This window comes from Rasamsonia byssochlamydoides, assembly GCF_041956645.1.
Source record: "Rasamsonia byssochlamydoides strain NRRL 3658 unplaced genomic scaffold VTN77scaffold_7, whole genome shotgun sequence".
Classification (NCBI taxonomy): domain Eukaryota; kingdom Fungi; phylum Ascomycota; class Eurotiomycetes; order Eurotiales; family Trichocomaceae; genus Rasamsonia; species Rasamsonia byssochlamydoides.
This window is the reverse complement of record NW_027192390.1, coordinates 406,187-424,680: the sequence shown is the minus strand read 5'-3', so window position 1 is coordinate 424,680 and position 18,494 is coordinate 406,187. Positions and strand designations below refer to the sequence as shown.

The following is an 18,494-nucleotide window of genomic DNA, read 5'->3' as shown; positions in this document are numbered from 1 at the left end:
GTCGTCTTGCAACAGCTGCAGCGGTGGGGGATGCGAATGTCGTTTCTGCAGGGAGATTCCGTGCGCATACGGAGGAGTAGGACTCTTCTCAAGGGGTAAACATTTTGTCCTGTGTCATCAGTTGTACTCTGTAAGCTTGTAGCGAGGTAATTTGTTCACGTGAGTCGAGCACCCCTCCAATAATAACAAATATTAGATAATAGCCGAGGATCGAACTCACTACGCCCGAAGGAGAAGAGACGGGGAACATACCGTCCAACTGGGCCTGGCTGACATGGACGTTTCCCAAGTAACCCGGTTCCTGGCTCCTGGCTCCCACCGTCGTTGTTAGAGTACGGAGTAGAAAACGTTAACGTTGGTGGGGCAATTATTTACTACCCCACTGCACATTCCGAAATTTCAAGGCGAAGATCAGGCAGGACTCGAGTTGATGGTTGTCGCGGCAGCGTGTCATCATGCGATAGTAGCTAGCTTGCTGTCGCGCACGGATTCTCTCAGTCCTCTGGACTCCATACAGACGAAGAATTCCCGTTCAAAGGGCGGTTATGTCCAGGTGACTTCTGACTCCTGACGTGGTCGTGCCGTGGTCAAGGCATGACGAAAGGGGGAGTTTATTCTGGTAGACGAGTGACGCGGGAGGAGAGCGCGTCTGACTGTTCGGGTGAGGCTGTTGGCGCGCCGTCGTGGCGGCACATCAGCAAAGAACTGCACTCGCCTGCCAAGAATCTCATTGGGTTCGAATTCAAACGCTAACTGGGCTGCTCTTTGGGCAGGTGCGTGCTCGTGTCTGAATGACCTGCACCGCCTGCTGTGCAGGTGACCTACTTAGGTACGTACGTACCAAGTAATAGTAGGAGTCTAGGACAGTTGTCATCATTCGAGCGGCGGCGACGGACGCTTCGGAAGCGTTGTGGCACAGCAAAGGCCAAAGCCACACGGCGCGCTTTCGATCTACGGAATCCTCCGTCCCCGCCACCCAGAGGGGAAGGGACACCTCATTTCTCGCGTCGCTCAGCCCACACCCCTGCTCGCTGGCGTCTTCTCACTGGTAGGCAGGGATCCCCTCCGGGATGATGTGGCTCACCCCGGCAGGAACCCGAGCCAAGTCGATTTGGAGAGATCCGACGGCGTCGCGAGCAGCAGCAAGGTAGTCAGGGACCTGGAATATTCCTACAGCTGCCTCCTTGAGAGAGATGATCCGCAGCTTCCCACGTATCTGCAAGGACTACCGGAGTTCTAGCCTCTGTCCCCGATTCCCTGATCTCGAGTCTCTCTTGGGAAAAGAAACATCAAACAAAATTCTGTCTAGTCGGTCTCAAATCTCGACGTCGTTGGGGAGGGGTCATGGAGGGGGAGGGGGTGAGCGGTCAGGGTGCCAGAGGGGCAATCCCACGACCACCACGAGTGCAACACCAGTTGACCAGTACATTGAGTAGGATGAGCGTTGCTGAGCGTAGAGATTAGAAGTTAGAGGCAGAAGAGACCAACTCATGATTACTGTATCAGAGGCGAGCACTCGGAAGGCTGGGAATGTGCAACGAGGCCGACAAGTAACGCTATGGAGGGGGGAAGAGGCGACTGGCAACTGCCAACGGGGGCCAAGTCGATGGACGCCTCATTGTCCGGCAGTCTGCCTGTCTAGGCCTGGAATGGCGCTCCTGCCCTGGGATAGGGCTAGGCTACGGAGCGTATAGAGGGGCCATCCAAAACAGCAAGTAGGAGGGGGAGGGGCAGCCGGTGCGTGTGGTTTGTCGCGGTTGCCGGAAGGCTGGAGAGCCCGAGAGTGGCCGGGCTTTGACGCGGCCCCGCAGCCGATGTATCCAAGATTGCGGTTATGCAATAATATTCGGTCGTCGCGTCCTAAGGCAACTGCAGTGCACTATTGGGATTTTATGTGACTCGTGAGTGTTCAAGTGACAGAGATTCCAAGACTTCAATTGACCTGACCAAGTTATTCCTCCTGTCCTCTACGGAGCGAGCCAAAAAGAGAAAGATGGCCAGGTACAGCAACGTAGAGTACTACTGAGTACTACTGTACCATACTGTGTACCTAGGTGTCTCTGCATGCAAGACAACCCCCCTCACGTATTCTGTAGTGTGCATATTATTATATCAGCAATAGTACCTGCCCAAATAAACGAACCCCCCGCTACATAGCCCACTTTGGACCAATGTCAGGCAGAAATAAGCTCCCTATGCTCATCTGACTAGCCAGCATAGACTTGTAGACTATCATTATCATCATTATTGTTGTGAGCTCCGTAGTCTTTTGTGATAAAGAATGAATGTGCGATCCTTTGCTTCCCAAAGTGGGTGCTACCACCGAAACAGGCAGGCTAAGCAGGGACCCCGGTCGTACCGGGATGACGGGTTGGGAGGTCCGCCAAGTGGGCTGCCATGGCGCGTTTGGACATGTGGTGTTTTCTTTTTTCCTTGTTGGTAGTTGGGACGAATTTCTGCGTCAGTCATGTTATTTTTAAAATGTTCGACGACCCAGGAGAAGGGCTGACCTTGCAGTCGAGTTGTAGCGTGGGGTGGGCGAGCTGGCAAGGATAGGGAAGTCACGGACGGGCTGAGCAAACGACAAAACGGTTAGGTGTCAGCCAGGCCGGTTTAGCGCGGTGCGTGGCATCAGCCCCAGGACGTGCGTGGGCGTAGCAGCACCTTCCAGCAAGGCCTCGGGAATCGCAGCTGCCCCCCTTTCCCCTCCCTGGGCCCGCCCGACGCCCCTCTCTGGTCTCTGGGTTTCTGCGCCCTGGAACTCTGTTGTCTGGAGAGCACCACCGCCGGAGACACGCGCGCCTCGCTATTATCGCGGCCCAGCGATCGCCCCGTCTGTCTTCTGCCCACGGCCCGCGCTGGCCCTGGTCGAAAACCAACCCAAACCCCCCGTCGTCTTCTTCCCTTCTCCTCATCAAATTCAACATCCCCCCCTCCCTTCTCTCTTCCTCCCTTTATTCTCAGTCTCATCCTTTCTCACCCTCTCTCTTCACCATCCCTCCCCCTCCTTCCCCTCTCTGTCTGCTTCATTCATCCTCATCCTGAGCCTTCGATTCTGGTTGTCGACGATAATTCGTGTTTCTCGCTTGTCCGCCTGTGGCTGGACACCTTCCCGTTCTTCCCTTTTTCACACTTCCCCCCGCTCAAGGAATGATCAGACATCAACTCGAGTCCTCCCCGTCGTTAAACCGCCTCCAGACACGGTGCGAGCGTAAAGCCCGGCTAATAGCCCATTCGTTTTCTTCGTCGCCATCAACGTATTACCAATAGAGGAGAAACGTCTAGGCCGCTCCGCACAACACTGTTGATTGACATGGCTCCCACCGTCCCCGCCGCGGCCAGCAACTCCCCGGCCAAGAAGACCTCCGCTCCGGAGAAGAAGTACAAGTGTCAGTTCTGTAATCGCGCTTTCAGCCGAAGTGAACATCGAAGCAGACATGAGCGGTCCCGTAAGTATTCAATTTCTTTTCTAAAACTCCCCGTCGCGACGCGATTGAAGGCTTGTTACACCTCCTGGGATCTGCGTACTGATAAACCTGCCTTAGATACCAAAGAGAGGCCCTTCAAGTGTCTGAAATGTCGCAGCACATTCGTGCGCCGAGATCTCCTCCTTCGCCATGACCGCACCGTCCACGCGAAGGATGGTGGTGTCCCCCTTGCGAGCGAAGGACGCAGACGTGGTGGTAATTCAGGTGTTCAAAAAACTTCTCCCGTTCCAGGGCCGTCGAAGCCATCAATTACCATTGACCCAGCTACCTTGGAACAGATCGAGGCAAGCAGCGATGGTATGGTCGACCTTGAAACTGCAGCCATGTTGATGACAGATTTCCAACACAAGGCCGCGGCAGCCGCTACGGGTCATGTCCATGACCGTACTGGTTCTGATCCATCATACTCGCCTGGTCGTGGGCCCCTCTTGGAGCCACCTGTTGCATACCTGTCTGGAAACGCGACCCTTCCGCAGATGCCATGGGACACCCTCGTGTCCCCCACGGAAGCCAAGCACCACTCGAGTTTGACGTCCCAAGACTCTGGTTCACATTCGCATCAGCTGCCTTCGATCATGGACCGGCATGTCTCGAGAGATACTCTGGCACCGTCGCTGCACTCTCTTGTCGACTCTCTGCCAGTATCAGGCAACTCGACCCCAAACGCCTTGTCACCGTACCCGTCAATGACCGGTCCTGTCAGCCCTGTCAACTATCGCCGGTCTCCTGGGCCGAGCCAAGCACTGACGTCGCCAAAGGCTCCCCAACTGGCAAATGACATGGAGCGGCAAATCATTGTGGAACGGATTAAGGCCGCAGACAGCCTCTCAACGTTACCGGACGGCTTCCAGTTGCCTTCCACGGCCGCCTTGAATAAGTACTTGTCTACGTACTTCAATCTCTACCACCACCATTTGCCTTTCCTGCATCAGGGCTCGTTCAAGCCTACGGCTGCGTCCCCGCCCTTGTTGCTTGCCGTGCTCTCCATCGGTGCCCTTTACACCTTTGAGCGGGAGCACGCTTTTATGCTTCATGTTGGGTCCAAGGTGCTCGTGAACCAGTTCTTGCAGCAGAAAGACAACTTCGACTCGAGGAAATGTCCTTTATGGGCCATGCAAAGCACACTTTTGAACATGATCTTCGAGAGTTGGAGTGGTGACCCCAAGGGATTGGAGTGGACTTGTTCGATTAAGAGTTTGCTTGCCAACGTAAGTTGTTCCCACATCTGCCACTAGTACTTGTTTTGAAGTCACGTTGGTCTTGCCCTGCCCAACCAGTACTAATAACACCTCATCCAGATGGTTGCCGGTAATCGATACCAACTGAAGCTTCGAACGGAGGCACGCGAAGGCAGACAGCCAACCCACGAGGAATGGATCGAAGATGAGACGTGTCGTCGGACCTATTATGCCGTGTACATATTCTTTGGCATGCTCACGTTGACGTTCAATCATGCGCCTGCCATGAGCTTAGACGAACTCGACAGCTTGGAGCTCCCGTCGTCCGAATCGTTGTGGAACCTCGAAGCCACGGATGAGGAAACCTGGCGCCGCAGCCTGGCCTGCTCTACTGTCATCACCGTTCGGGAAGCCCATGACCGCCTCTTCCAGGGTGAGCAGACGCGGTACAGCGCCTTCGCTACGCGAGTCATGATCAACGCCCTGTTCATTCAAGTGTGGAGCCACAAGCGCAGTTTCGAAGCTCTCCAGGATGTTGTGACTGAATACAAGCTTCGTCTCGCTTTGGAGACGTGGGAGAAGTCGCTTGATGTGTGTGAGCCAGAGACGATCGTGGTTCCACTGAGTACTCCTCAAAAGGGCCACCCTCTCATCTTCAATTCCATGGCTATCTATCGCAACACCCGTGCTCGGCTCGAAGTCGACCTCAAGTCTGTCCAGGAGGCGCTCCGTTACCATTCGTCCTACGAGGTTGCGGCGGCCATGACGGTCGCTCGCGACAAGGTGAAACGATCTTCGGAGATGAACAAGGTTATTCAGCAGTGCTTCGAGTGCATTGAAATTGCTGCCGTCCAAGGCATCAACTGGGTTGCGAAGACGTCCGCTACCAACTGGAGCGTGGAGCATCCGCTCTGTGGCTTGGATTTGATGGTTATTCTCAGTCTCTGGCTCTATCGCCTGGAACATGACGAGGAGCCAGCTACTGAAGCTGAGATAGCCCTCTACAGCAAGGTGCGGAATCTCTTTGATGATGACGCGATCGATGCCTTTGGCAAGCTCAGTTCCACCGTGGCCCGTGTTTGGGGTAACATCCTTGACGGCGTGGTGGTGTGGGGGTAAGTGGTGTTGTATCTATTGTTTTCAGAAAATAGAAACTAACTTGGACCACAGCATTACCAAGCTCATGGGTGAATCTTTCAAGCTCCATGCTCAAGCTCTGGTGGGCTATGAGGACTCGATTCGGGTTACCAAGGATCAGCCCCTGCAGCCAATGCCGACGAAGGGTCTCGCAAGTGTCGGAACAGCTTATTAGGTCTCGACCTGAGGCTAGCATCTTCTCTTCTTTTTTCTCTTCGCATATGATCGTTGATCTTAATCGTTATAATCTCCTTGTCGCTCATTTCGTTCCGGGGACGCCTGGTGGCATCTGGAGAAATCCGAATGACGATGCTGCCTGTATCCCGCGGGACTCTGCTTGCTTTGGCATTTTCATGATTGCATGTTTCTCTGGTTTCGTTGCTCTCGTTGAGGTTTGTTTTGGGTCATCGGCGGAAAATGGAAATGCGGCACGTCTCGGGACACGGACTAGCAAGGGGCGGCGGGTGTGTCGGTCCTCTTGCTGGTAGTAGCCCGATCGATTTTCTATGTTCTGGGTTTGTCTTTTAGTTATGGTTTCTGCTGCGTTTTTCTGGGTTTGTTTTTCGGTTTTTGCAAGAGCTCACAGGAGTCCGGTCAGTGCGTGTTTTCGGTTTTTGATGGGTTAGCGAAGGCAACATGTCTACACCCGGCTGGTCCTGTGTGTTTCTTCGATTCTGGAATTACCATATTAATAATGTTTTTTTTTGCCCTATTTTCCTTTTCCAGTGCATCGTGAGAAACGCTCTAGTTGTCGTTTGACCCTTGATACCTTGTTCTGCATGATATATTTATTATCATTCTATTTTTGATCTTCTAGTCACTCATTTCGATCACTATTTCATTAACTTTTTTTTCTCTTTTGATTTCTATCCCATTAATCAGTTGCATTCGAGTTAGAATCGCGTTGTTTGTTGCAGTTCGCATTTGCATTGCTCTGGATCTCGCCAATCCAGGCACTAGTCTCCTCTCAGTTTGCTGCGTTTATCATCGAATTTTGTCCTTCGTCTTGCGCGTTGATCGTTGTGCTGTTTTATGTTTATTGAGTGATTTGTAGTGGTTCTGTCTTGATTTGCTGGTTTTGTTTTTTTTTTTTTCACAAGCACATGCCGTCAGATAGCTACCTGTACCATAGTTGTTAGTGAGCAAGTCGTTTGTGAGCAACAAATACAAGATAATTTGGGGATGAATTTGACGTACGTAAAATAACTCTTCTCTTCAATGGTCCTCTATCACTGTCTTCCCAAGGTCCACTTGTGAACATACTCGTGCCCTAGAAAAGGAATGCGTGTCTCCAATTTCATTCCACTTCTTCCGATGTCACCTCCGGGCCCATAAACAATCGATCCCCCATATCGCCCAACCCAGGCACTACCATCCCTCGTTCATCACAAGTCGGATCGACCGCACCGACCCAGATATCGACCCCCTGGGGCCATACCTCAGCAACGCTACGCACGCCAGCCCAGGACACTGAGCAGCAGGACGCGCTGGACGCCCCACTCGCGAAGCATCTTGATAGCAGCCACGACGTTGCCTCCCGTTGCGATGACCGGGTCGAGAAGGATCGCCAGCTTCGCAGCGGCTTTGTTGACAGCTGCGGTAGTCAAGACTGTGCCTGTGCCTGTTGTCGAAGGGGAGGGGGGAACAGGGAGGTAGGGCAGTCTGTTGAAGTATTCAACAGCCTGCAGAGCGGTGCGTTCACGGAAGAGCCCGAGATGGTGGATCGGGACGGAGAAGGGGAGGAGGGTTTGAAGGGCTGGAAATGAAATCAGCATGGTATCTTATTTTTTTTTAAAAAAAAAAGATGGATGGATGGGCGGAAAAGACGAGACGAGACTCACCCTCTATCATCCCCAGACCAGATCTGAGTACTGGGATAAGCGCAATGTTCGATGGCTCAATGGTCTCGGTCGTATAGTCGATGTCTAACGGGGTCTTGTCCTGTCGTGTACCAAGCAACGTTATTTCTTTCCCTTCTTTCACCCTCTCTCTCTCTCTTTTTTTTCCCCCTCCTTCCATCTCAAGTACTATTGTCAAACTCCAAACGAAAGGATTTCATACCGTCCCACTCGAGACCGTCTTCAATAACCCCGACGCAAGCGCCTCACACCCGAGGATCGTGGCGATGTCATGCACCAGCACTCTCGTCTCGCGTGAGGTCGTGCTCTGTGATCGTAGCTGGGACAGCTTCGCGCGGAGACAGGGATGCGTGGAGATGTGGACGTTGGCGGGGAGGGGGTCTGATGCCATTGCTGAAGCGTTTTTCTTTTCTGGAAGCTCCTCCGCAAGAAACCCTCAGGACCAAGAAGAATCTTTAAAATGCTTGCAAGATGCAATCGATCGATCGATTGATTGGTTGGTCAATTGATGATGAAGAACAAGTAGAAGCAGGATGTCCATGGGATAGGATGGGATGGGATAGACGGGCTATTTGACCAGAATCATTTCGTACAGTACAAAGCAGATCTTACTTTGTTTAAACAAACAATCTGTTGCTGATAGGTAGGTGAGTTACGTAGGTAGTAGTATCTAGACAATTCAATCTATTGTATTGTATGTATCACCAGCAGACCATGAGCCTGAGGAGGCGCGTTAACAGAAAGAGGAAGATGAAGAAAGAAAAATGCTGGCGTATGGTTCGTTGTTCAACAGCATCCTTTTTTTTTTCGTTTGTCTAGGCACTATGTGCATTAGCCTGCTGATTCATTGAATGACAATGATCCAAAGATTTTTCTTTTCTTTTTTCCCCCTTTATCTTTTTTTTGCTATTTTTCTTTGTATAGAGATATCCAGCTATGGGTGTTGTTTGTGCTTTGTATGCTGTAGTTAGTAGTGGCATATGCATGCACTTCATCTCTGATTATCTTGTTCCACTGTTGATTGATAAGATTACGATACGATTATTAGGCTGAATGATGGGCAGTTCCCCACCTGGAGACAGGAGTAATAGGGCTTATTGAATGTCGTCCATATCTGGTTTAACTGCCTAGTTCTGCTCAGAGAAAGGGATATGTTACTGATTCTTTATCTAGTATTATTGACTTGGAGGTAATTTTATGAGAGAATGTGAGCATCCTATCTATGACTTTGTCTTTGTGCCTGTTTCTCCTCTCAAACAATAGATTGAAAATTGGCTCTGTATTGTGAAGTCCAGACTTGTGTGATCTGTTCAGGGAATCGCATGGTGGAGAGGAAGTAAACAGTAGAAAGTGCCGGATGAAATGGGAGTCCTGGAGGCAGAGCTTCAAGCGAGTAAGCAGGTCATATCCGAACAGGAAGGCGGTCGAGCCGAGCCGGGCGGCCCGTCTGGGTGACTGGTCACGTAGATTAATCTGTGGGGTATTCCGGTCACGTGGCAACTGCTCAATTTGGAAGGGCTTCATAAACTATCACCCCGATAACAAGACGACTTGACAACCTCTGCTACTACCCTCAGCTTCTTCCCGGTGGTACGGCCTCGTCGTCGACAATACCAACCCCCTCCTTATATCCCAAATGCCACTATATCAATGACATAGGGCAATCACAATGTCTCCGTCTCCATTGATTCCGGCCTCCGATTCGGACGCCAATGCCAGACCGAGTTATACCGGTGAGGATACCTCGCTGGAAACGGTTCAGTCGCGCAGGTCCAGACAGATGCAGACAGGAGGGGCAGCTGGGACAGAGGAAGCAGGGGAGGGATATGAAGCCGCGCCTCTGTCAGAGCTTCTCGTCCAAGCTCCCACCGACTGGAGGGAATCGCAGCAGCAATTAAACGGGACTGTCATGTACGGCGGTGAAAGAGGCACTGAAGGGTTTGAGGTTCCTCTCGCAGAACTCGTCTCGGGCGTTCCTGTTTCTCGCACATCTCGCGCATCTCGCACATCCACTCGACAGCAGCCGCCATCGAGGCGCCCTTCGGCCGTCAGCAAACCGGCAGAAGCTCCTCCACCGGTGTCCAAGTTTGCGACAAAGCTCTATACCGTTTCATACCTCATATTCTTCTCCTTCCTCGGCACCTTGGCCCGTCTGGGGCTTCAGGCACTGACCTTCTATCCCGGTGCGCCGGTCGTGACGGGCGTGTTGTGGGCAAACGTTGCCGGTTGCATTGTGATGGGCTTCCTCATCGAAGACAGGAATCTTTTCCGGGAGGAGTGGGGGACCAGCGGGAGTGCTCCTCCACTGCCGTCGTCCGACTCAGGTGCTGATGTTGTGGCTGCATGGGTGAAGAAACACAAGACGGTCAAGAAGACTATTCCGCTGTATATCGGCCTGACGACGGGGTTCTGCGGATCTTTCACCTCGTTTTCTAGCTTCGTCCGCGACGCGTTTCTTGCGCTGTCAAACGATCTGCCCAATCCGTCAGCGGCGGTTGCTAACACGGCCTCTCGCAATCGTGGAGACAGTTTCATGGCCGTCGTCGCTGTTATTATTGTTACCGTCGCCCTGAGCATGTCCTCGCTGTTCTTTGGCGCCCATGTCGCCCTCGCGCTGGATCCATGGACGCCCGTGGTTCCGTTCCGGTTCACTCGCAAGATTCTCGACCGTGCCGTCGTGCCTCTCGCCTGGGGGTGTTGGCTGGGTGCGGTTTTCATGGCCATCTGGCCGCCAGACCGCATGCACAGGGAGGAGACGTGGCGTGGTCAGGCGATTTTCGCTCTTGTTTTCGCGCCACTCGGTTGCCTGCTCCGGTTCTACGTGTCTTTATGGCTGAACGCACGCATCCCAGCTTTTCCTTTAGGTACGTTTACAATCAACATGCTAGGGACGGCGATCGAAGCAATGTGCTATGTTCTGCAGCATGTGGCGGGAATCGGAGCATCGCTGTCCAGCGGGATCATTCCCTCGAAATCCCTCCTAGTTAGCTGCCAGGTCCTGCAGGGCGTCATGGACGGCTTCTGCGGCTGCCTCACGACGGTGAGCACCTGGGTAGCGGAGTTGCAAGGGTTGGGGAGGCGCCGACACGCCTACGTGTATGGCGCGGTCAGCGTGGGAATTGCGCTGGCGTTGATGGTCGTCATCATGGGGAGTGTAAGATGGAGCATTGGATTCGCGAGTCCGGTTTGTTCTTGACGAGCCTGCCAAGACGATTACAAGACGAAGACGATATATGCTTGTTCATACATAACCGGTTACCCCTTTATACCCATTCATCATATACAGTGTTAGATAATACTGCATGCACGTATATAATTAATTAATTAATTAGATAGATAGATGACACGATAGGAATAGGAGACCGCTGACCAGGCCAGAAATAATACCCCACTAGGGAAGTATGTATATGGTTCACAAGACAAGGACCCGGAAAAAAAAAGGGTAATATCAATCGAAGAAAATAACAAGTGGAAAGTGGTCAAATAATATCGATGGCATGTATGTACATTATCTTGTTGACTCATGCCTCATATCTCATGTCCACGCCATGCCATGCCATGCCATGCCATGCCATGCCATCCCATTCCATCAGATCCTACCTGATAGACAGGTAGACAACGTACAGTATGTGAGTTAGTTGCCTTGTCCATTTATTGATTGACTGACTGACTTGCAAAACCCAAAAAAAAAACTGACTCCATATGTAGTACTCCGTATCAGAAATAGATATAATAAATCCCATGCGAAGGTCCTCTGTACTCTGTACCAAGTCCACGCCCATACTAACAATATGTATGACATGAAACTTCAGATGGAGACAGCTCCCTCATAATTCCATGCAAACAAAGAAACAAACAAAAAAAAAAGAATAGGGGATGAAATGAATGATAATGACAATGACCGATGGATGGGATGGATCTGTTGCTTCATTCATTCATTCCATTTCATTTCGTTGCACTTCTTTTTTCTGTCAGATCAAGTCAGATCAGAACAGGTCACATCGTATCAGATCAAATCCCGCGTATGTGCCGTCGTCTTCGTCCCACCAGCCCCTCCACTGACGGTTGCTGTGATGGTTGCAGTTGTAGGTGTTGTTCCTGACATCGTCCTCAATGATGCTGGTCTTTCCCCTGCGATGGTCCTCTGTGCGTGGGACTGAGACTGCTATTGCGTCTGCGTCTGAGGATTGGCGAAGCGATTCAGCATCTTTTCATGGTACCCGCCTCGTTCATTGTGGAAGCCTCGAGCGCGCAGCTCTGCGCGACGAGCCTCGTCTTTGATGGCTGCACGGCGTTGAGCGGCTTGAACAGTAGTCAGTCAGCTAACTAACTAGGTAGATGATCTTGATGTGTATGTATGTACTCACCCTGCCAAACCACATAATACACCCCCACAGTAAGAACGCAAGCAGCGAGGAAGCCGAACATGATACCTAGTTCTTGGCCCAAGGAGGGCATTGGGGTGTAGGGGGGGTATTTGACGTCGTTGTTGCTCATGATGGATTCGCCCAGTACAGTATAACTGTATGATACTGGATGATTGCTGAATTGATTCCTCCTCCGATACCTTTTTTTTCGTGTGTGTTTTATCGTTCCTGTGTCTGCTATCGAGTAGTAATGATTGATTTCACACTGTGCTCCTCTTTTTTTTTTCACCCTTGGATGGATAGATGGATAGATGAATCGAATCGAATCAACGTCGTCAAATCCAGCCGCTAACCTGGCGCTCGTTTCGCGATAAGAAAAAGAAAAGAGAAGAAAAAAAGAGAGAGAGAGAGAGGGTGAAAGTGAAAGTGACACAAGTGAATTCACAACTGGCCCGTGGCTTGCTTGCCTATTTCAGTCTATTTCTATCATCAATCAGTCAGTTAATTGTCAGCAAATACGCGGATATGTGAGATGACATATGGTGAATGAGGAAGGATAAACTTGTCCTCGGTGAGGGAGACCATATGATGGACATGGACGAGTCGTGGTAGGAACGGATGAATGCATGAAGAAAGAGGGTAGGCATGTACATACTTCACGTTACACCAAGAAAACGGTTTCTTCGAAGAGATGGATGACCTTACCCCACAGATGACAGATGACACAAACCATGGAACAGTACCTAGGTAGGTAGGTAAGTAATAATGAGATGCGATTTCCCCTTTCTCCAAAAATAAATGATCGATGATTGATGACAGACTGACTGGATCAAGATGATGATAAGGCTGAAAAATATTAACTAACGCTTGGTAAGGGTCATTCTAATGACATGCAGCTGATGGGCTGAATCTAGTTAACAATAGTAATTAGTACACTGTACTCCGTACCTAGGTATATTAGTGATGTCGTTTGTGTGGGGTCCATTCAATCAACATCCGGGGTCACCCACCTATCTATCCCCGGACCCCGGACCCGGACCCCGGCCATACATATAACTAACCAGATAACTAACCAACTAATACTCCGTATGCCGGGCAAGTTGGTATTGGTTTCTAACCCTCGGGCGTTTTCGCCCCGCGTAGCTTGTAGGCTGTACGGAGTACTGCAACTTGCAAGGCTTGCGTTAATAATTAGCGCATGCGTATCCATATATATCAGTTCACCCACCTAGGTACAGAGTACATGTACAGTACACACCTGATAGGACTCCACTCACGAGGGTGGCTTGCTTGGTTCTGCCCCAGCTCCAGCTCCATTGAATTCAATTGAGCGAATCGTACGGAGTACTCGAGAGATTAAATTATTGAATGTTACGACGGGGCAAAGTCACAACAACTAGGTAGAATATGAGGCAGTGCGGGTTAAAGACCTGTATCAGCCTACCTACCTACTGTCACTATCACTATTCCTATCAGCATTATCCTCCAGAACAAGGGACACTGTTAGGTCAAGGAAGAAACATGTCTTGGTGGAGGCGTTAGAGTAGAATGCAGATACCAGTCACTGCCTCGGCAGATCGGGCCTGACTGGATTCTCGTCTAGAACCGTGGTAATAGTTGCAGCTAGGCAGCTCCATCAAATCATTGAAAGAAAAGAAACAAAAAAGTAGGTATGCTCTTCAATGGATTATATTCAGCATGTCTACATAAAGACATGAATCAAGACAATCATGAATTTGTACAGTACAGTACAATTCAATCCAATTCATACAGGCGTTTTGCCCTCCATGGGACAAGAGACAGGCCTTCCAATCAATCAACAACAGTTATGTAATGTATGTATGTATGTATGTATGTATGTACATTATGTATGTACGCCATACAACCACGCTTTCCAAACATGTCATATGGATATGGACAGGAATTAGAAAGATGAAACGGTATGACCCTGCTAACGAAGCACAGGTATGTATAACCGCATCCTCCTAGAAAAACAAAGACAAAGGTCATGAAAATGAAATGTCAAACAAAGACAAAAGCCCTGGCCAAAAATAACTGATCGCCTGCGCCAGAAGAGAACCAGAGCGAGAAAAAAAAAACCAGCCAAACATTGTACTGTACACAATGTGATACACTGGCAATAGAAGAATAAGATCACAAGAAGGTAAAACAAGGTCCAACAGGTCCAGGGCGAGAAGAGAAATGGCAACTGCCAAGAATTAAGCCCAAACCGTAATGGACCATGGTATACAAGATCTGACTGGCAGATGATGGATGAGAACGCTGCACTCAAAGACGCCCCGCCAGTCTATATGCAATGCAGAAAAGACAAGAAAACCGGCACAGCAGCCGATTTCTTCAAACGTATGTAGGATCGCCGTCGATTATGGACATCAAAGTAATGGTCGTGTGAATGTAAGTCGTAGAGAACGTAAGCGAGGTCGGATCAAATTAAAGCGTGTTGTAAACATTAAATATTGGATGCGTATGTTGTCAATCGATCTTTGACAGGGACTGCGTCTACCCCAGCATCACGGCTGCCAGTGCCGTGCATGTCAATCCCACTGCCATCCCAATCCATGGCGTCGAACCCAGAGTGCCCTCGCTTCGAGCCTTCAGCGAGTGCGCTTCCATCGTGATGGTGGACGTGACGCCAATCTTCCCCGACAACGTCCCCAGTCCAATGGAACCGCTCGATGGCGACGGCCACTGGTCTGGCACGGCCGGAAATGTTTGCACGTAGGTAACCGGTGCCCAAACGACTGAGCCGTCTTTCAGCATGGTTGGCTCCCAAAAAGTTGTGGTAGGATTCATCTGTGTGGGCGAAGTAGCCTGCACAGCACCAGGGTTCTGGACGACCTCACGAGGTTTGAGATCGTCCTGGGGAGGAAGGGGAGGTGGTGTCACCAGCGAGGAGCCTGTCGTCGAAGGCACGGCACCCGGTTCAGCAGAGGTCGCCTCCGCGGCGGCAGCAGCAGTGGAAGCGAGAAGGAGCAGGGTGTTGGATATCCTCATTGTGGTGATGTTTGTCTCTGATAACGAGAACGAAGCCTTGAACTCGAGAATTCAGATGGTTCACCCGGACGACCGCTCGTAGCGTTGCCGTAACCCCGAGTAAACAAACGAAGCAACGTCCTAACTGGGTTGTTCCTCCAGAGGATTCCACTTCTTTTTCTTCCTTTCTTGTTTTGGGAGTCGATTGCGACTGTTGCACACTGCGTCGAGCGGTTTGCCCTCAAGAAATGTCGTGAGCGTCGGGGGCAGTCTCGCGAGAGCTCGTTATTAGTAAGTTTCGACAAGGCCAGACGGATCCTAACGCCGGCTGAAGGTAGTCGACGAGACAGCAGGTCGATGTACGCTGAGAGGCCTGCGTGACGATGAGGTTTGAGGGGTCTGGTCTGGTCTGGTAACAGCCTCGACTCGTGGAACAGGGAAGAAGAGAATCAGAAGAGAGCAAGAAGCATCGAGAACGACTTGGCTGGGCGACCTTTGAAACCTGGCAGAGCGCAAAGCACCGTCAGTGGAGGGCCCCTGAGAGAGTGGGCTCCTGGCGATGGCACTTGCTGCTCATTATTCCTTAGGCCAGCGACAGCGGCCAGTAGCACGCAGGATTGGCGGCGACTATTATTATCTATTATTTATTAGGGATGATTCCAGCAGCCACAGTGGGTTCGGCCCACGCCGATGCCAAAGCTTAGCGGACTCCGTGGCCGGGCCAGACCCGGTGAAGACGCCCGGCAAAGCAATCAAATTGCATGGCTAACCCTTAGTCAGGAGCCACCGTCCAACAAGATGCAGACATGCATCCCCACCATCGAATCTAGCATGACGTTATTGCGATTGACGTCCTGATGGACAGAGACCCCGAGGTGAGGACGGAGACGAGGACGGAGTATGGAGTACGGGGTAGGTGATCCATATTCATATTCATTGAATCAGAGAAATAGAGTAGGATTCGTAAAGAAAGCAAAAGAAATGGTATAGGTATGGGCATCGCATAAACAGTGTGCTTCCCACAGCGAGTAGTACGGGATCAAGCTCACTTGTTTTCAAAAATATATTATTCTCCATATGCACATCAACCAGCGTCATTGTATACAACATGCAGTGATCGAGAGTACATACAGAACCATAGTTAATACGGACGCACCTGGTAGAATGTTTATCTTGTCCATCTGCCTAGGATCGGTAGTCATGGGCACCAGGGAATTTTATTATTGCAACTTCTCTTTTTCCTGCAGGAAAACAGGCCGACAAGAGAAATGGAGATAGTAGAACCTCTATGGTCATTTCATATTCATCATATTATGATCCATGCTCATGGCAGTAACGCTGGCTGGAACCTAGCCTTCCGGCACATAATCCTATCACTTCTCCCAAATTCTCCTGTAAATGTACAGTATCTGATCGAAGGCAGCTATAACAGCTTCTCCCAATCCGGGTGTGCCACAAACTTGCCGCTGAGCTGGCCCATCGCCCATACCTTCTTTTCCTCCGGCTCGACCCCCTTCTCCTCTTCGCCTGCCGTCCGCGCCGTGGATGGAGTCGACACGATCAAAGCCTCCTGCAAAAAGTCGACCTCCGTCCCCCGATTCAGCTCGAAGCTGATCCCGCCCCAGTCCATCGTCACCCGTCCCGATGCGTGTAGATGCAGTCGGCCCACCCGACCCGCGGGGAGCTGCTGCTGTGTTGCCGTCACTAACTTGGCTGGCTTCTGGGGTTTCACCTCCTGAACCTCTGCGCCGTCCTCCTGCTTTACTGCAGGGCCGTCCGCTCGAGGGCCTGCGTGGGTGATGCTGATATCGCCGTCGAGAGCCTCCGTTGTCTGCTCCGTCTCCCCCGGAATGACCAGATTCGGGGTCAGCGGCGGAAACTGGATCAGGAACAGTTGGCCCGCGTGCTTGTCCTTCAAAATCTCTTCTTCGTCTGTCACATCCTTCTGATCGGCTGCACCGTCAGCTCCTGTGGTGTCACTGGGCGGTTGTTGTGGACGCGTTGGCTCCTCCACAGACAGGAGATCTTTCATCAGCTCGAGATCTTGGGCGTGTCTGTCAAACTCTTCGATCTCCTCCTTGGTCCGTAACAAGCTCCGCGGGTCTTTGACAGACACTTTCTTGCGAGCTTTAACCTTCTGCTCCGGGAGCGGTATCTCAGCTTCGTCCTCCGCGTCGGCATGAGGGGCCACATCAGCCATGGCTACATCCGTCGGCTCCGCCTTGATCCGCGGCTCCTGCGGTTCGGGTTCTCCTGTGGTGTCGTCCTCCACGAAGAGGGCATTATCCGCGTCTGCCTTTTCCTTTGCCTGGCGTCGCAATTCTGCGGACGTGGTGGAACTCGTCTCTGTATTGACACTGACGACCCGCTCCTCGTGCTCATGTCTCTCCACTCGGATAGGACGAAGACCTTTGTCTCTCCGTCTGGCAGCATCTGCAATCGGCATTTTACCCTTCCCCTTGTCATCCGGCAGTTCATCTAGATCATCGTCATCCTCAAGGTTGATCTGGTCAATGCTGACCCGGAGCCCCGAATCGCTTTCGTCAGACGAGACATCTCCCGCACCACTGGCTGCTGCTGAAACAGAACGAACAATGCTGTGTCTGGACACCGATGAAGCTCTTGAGTCGCCTCCAAATCGACCGCCAAATGCACCACCGCGGCCCCGTTTTGCCATTCCAGGACCTGCCGTTCCTGATCCCAATGGCCCGCTCGCACCCGCACCAAAGCCCCCGCCTCGCCCCCTGAAGCCGCCTCTAGCCCCCGGACCAGTGCCAGCTCGTCCTCTCTGTATCGCTGCTGCCTCCGCAAGCCTCTCTTTATACCTCTCCGCCTCCAGCTTCTCAATGGCTTCTCGTTCTTCTTTGCTCTTGCGGGAAACGACACGGGGCTGATACTTCAGCGTTGGTTTCGGCTGGCCGAGATCATCGCGAGCGACAGAGGGTCGAGGACCAATGCTTCCCCCGGGTGTGCGTTTATTCAGCGATTGAAGGCGTTGGACCGGAGGACGGGAGGAGGCCGATGGGCCCGCCGCAGATGATGCATTCTGCGCAGCGGAGTTTGACGGTGTCGATGTCGCGTCGCCGCTGGGCGCCGGTCCAGCTTCAGATTTGACAGAGGCCGGAGGAGCAGCTCGACGAGCTGCCTTGGGAGGCATGGTGAATGTGGTCACAAGGTCTTACGCGATTCGGAAGTGTGTGGACAGACCGCAGTGCTGGTTCTATGCCATTTGAAGAATGGAAAAAGTGGCTGCTGGTATGTGCCAATGAAGCCGTCAATCCCGAGATGAAGATGAATGACTGCGAAGATACAGAGACAGAATGGGAGAGACGGAGAGGAGCAGAGCGTTGGGAGACAAAGAAGGGGGAATGCCGTGGAGTGAATGTAGCTGTCCCGCAAATTAATTCACTGCTAGTTAAAAAAAAGAGGCCCGTGTCTGATAACTGAAGGAGCTAACCTTATCTGACGTGC

At 51.5% G+C, this 18,494-nt stretch overlaps 7 protein-coding genes across 7 annotated transcripts; 3 read left to right on the top strand and 4 right to left on the bottom strand.

Annotated features, from left to right (window-relative positions):
• Positions 1-594: 594 nt before the first annotated feature.
• VTN77DRAFT_8271 (uncharacterized protein) lies at positions 595-1,240 on the top strand (the record flags this gene model as incomplete). Its single annotated transcript, XM_069424751.1, has 2 exons — positions 595-734; positions 868-1,240. The coding sequence occupies 2 exons, from the start codon at positions 595-597 to the stop codon at positions 1,238-1,240; spliced, it is 513 nt and encodes a 170-aa protein (XP_069281033.1).
• A 2,073-nt stretch (positions 1,241-3,313) lies between these two features.
• VTN77DRAFT_8270 (uncharacterized protein) lies at positions 3,314-5,978 on the top strand (the record flags this gene model as incomplete). Its single annotated transcript, XM_069424750.1, has 4 exons — positions 3,314-3,449; positions 3,546-4,696; positions 4,787-5,781; positions 5,837-5,978. The coding sequence occupies 4 exons, from the start codon at positions 3,314-3,316 to the stop codon at positions 5,976-5,978; spliced, it is 2,424 nt and encodes an 807-aa protein (XP_069281032.1).
• A 1,273-nt stretch (positions 5,979-7,251) lies between these two features.
• Positions 7,252-8,053, bottom strand: VTN77DRAFT_8269 (uncharacterized protein; the record flags this gene model as incomplete). The annotated part of the gene is made up of 3 exons (XM_069424748.1): positions 7,252-7,559; positions 7,645-7,744; positions 7,865-8,053. The coding sequence occupies 3 exons, from the start codon at positions 8,051-8,053 to the stop codon at positions 7,252-7,254; spliced, it is 597 nt and encodes a 198-aa protein (XP_069281031.1).
• Positions 8,054-9,331: 1,278 nt separating this feature from the next.
• Positions 9,332-10,858, top strand: VTN77DRAFT_8268 (uncharacterized protein; the record flags this gene model as incomplete). Its single annotated transcript, XM_069424747.1, has 1 exon — positions 9,332-10,858. One exon carries the CDS (start codon positions 9,332-9,334, stop codon positions 10,856-10,858), a length of 1,527 nt encoding a protein of 508 aa, XP_069281030.1.
• A 969-nt stretch (positions 10,859-11,827) lies between these two features.
• Positions 11,828-12,159, bottom strand: VTN77DRAFT_8267 (uncharacterized protein; the record flags this gene model as incomplete). Its single annotated transcript, XM_069424746.1, has 2 exons — positions 11,828-11,964; positions 12,030-12,159. 2 exons carry the CDS (start codon positions 12,157-12,159, stop codon positions 11,828-11,830), a joined length of 267 nt encoding a protein of 88 aa, XP_069281029.1.
• A 2,390-nt stretch (positions 12,160-14,549) lies between these two features.
• VTN77DRAFT_8266 (uncharacterized protein) lies at positions 14,550-15,044 on the bottom strand (the record flags this gene model as incomplete). The annotated part of the gene is made up of 1 exon (XM_069424745.1): positions 14,550-15,044. The coding sequence occupies one exon, from the start codon at positions 15,042-15,044 to the stop codon at positions 14,550-14,552; it is 495 nt and encodes a 164-aa protein (XP_069281028.1).
• A 1,402-nt stretch (positions 15,045-16,446) lies between these two features.
• Positions 16,447-18,180, bottom strand: VTN77DRAFT_8265 (uncharacterized protein; the record flags this gene model as incomplete). Its single annotated transcript, XM_069424744.1, has 1 exon — positions 16,447-18,180. The coding sequence occupies one exon, from the start codon at positions 18,178-18,180 to the stop codon at positions 16,447-16,449; it is 1,734 nt and encodes a 577-aa protein (XP_069281027.1).
• Between the last annotated feature and the right edge of the window lie 314 nt (positions 18,181-18,494).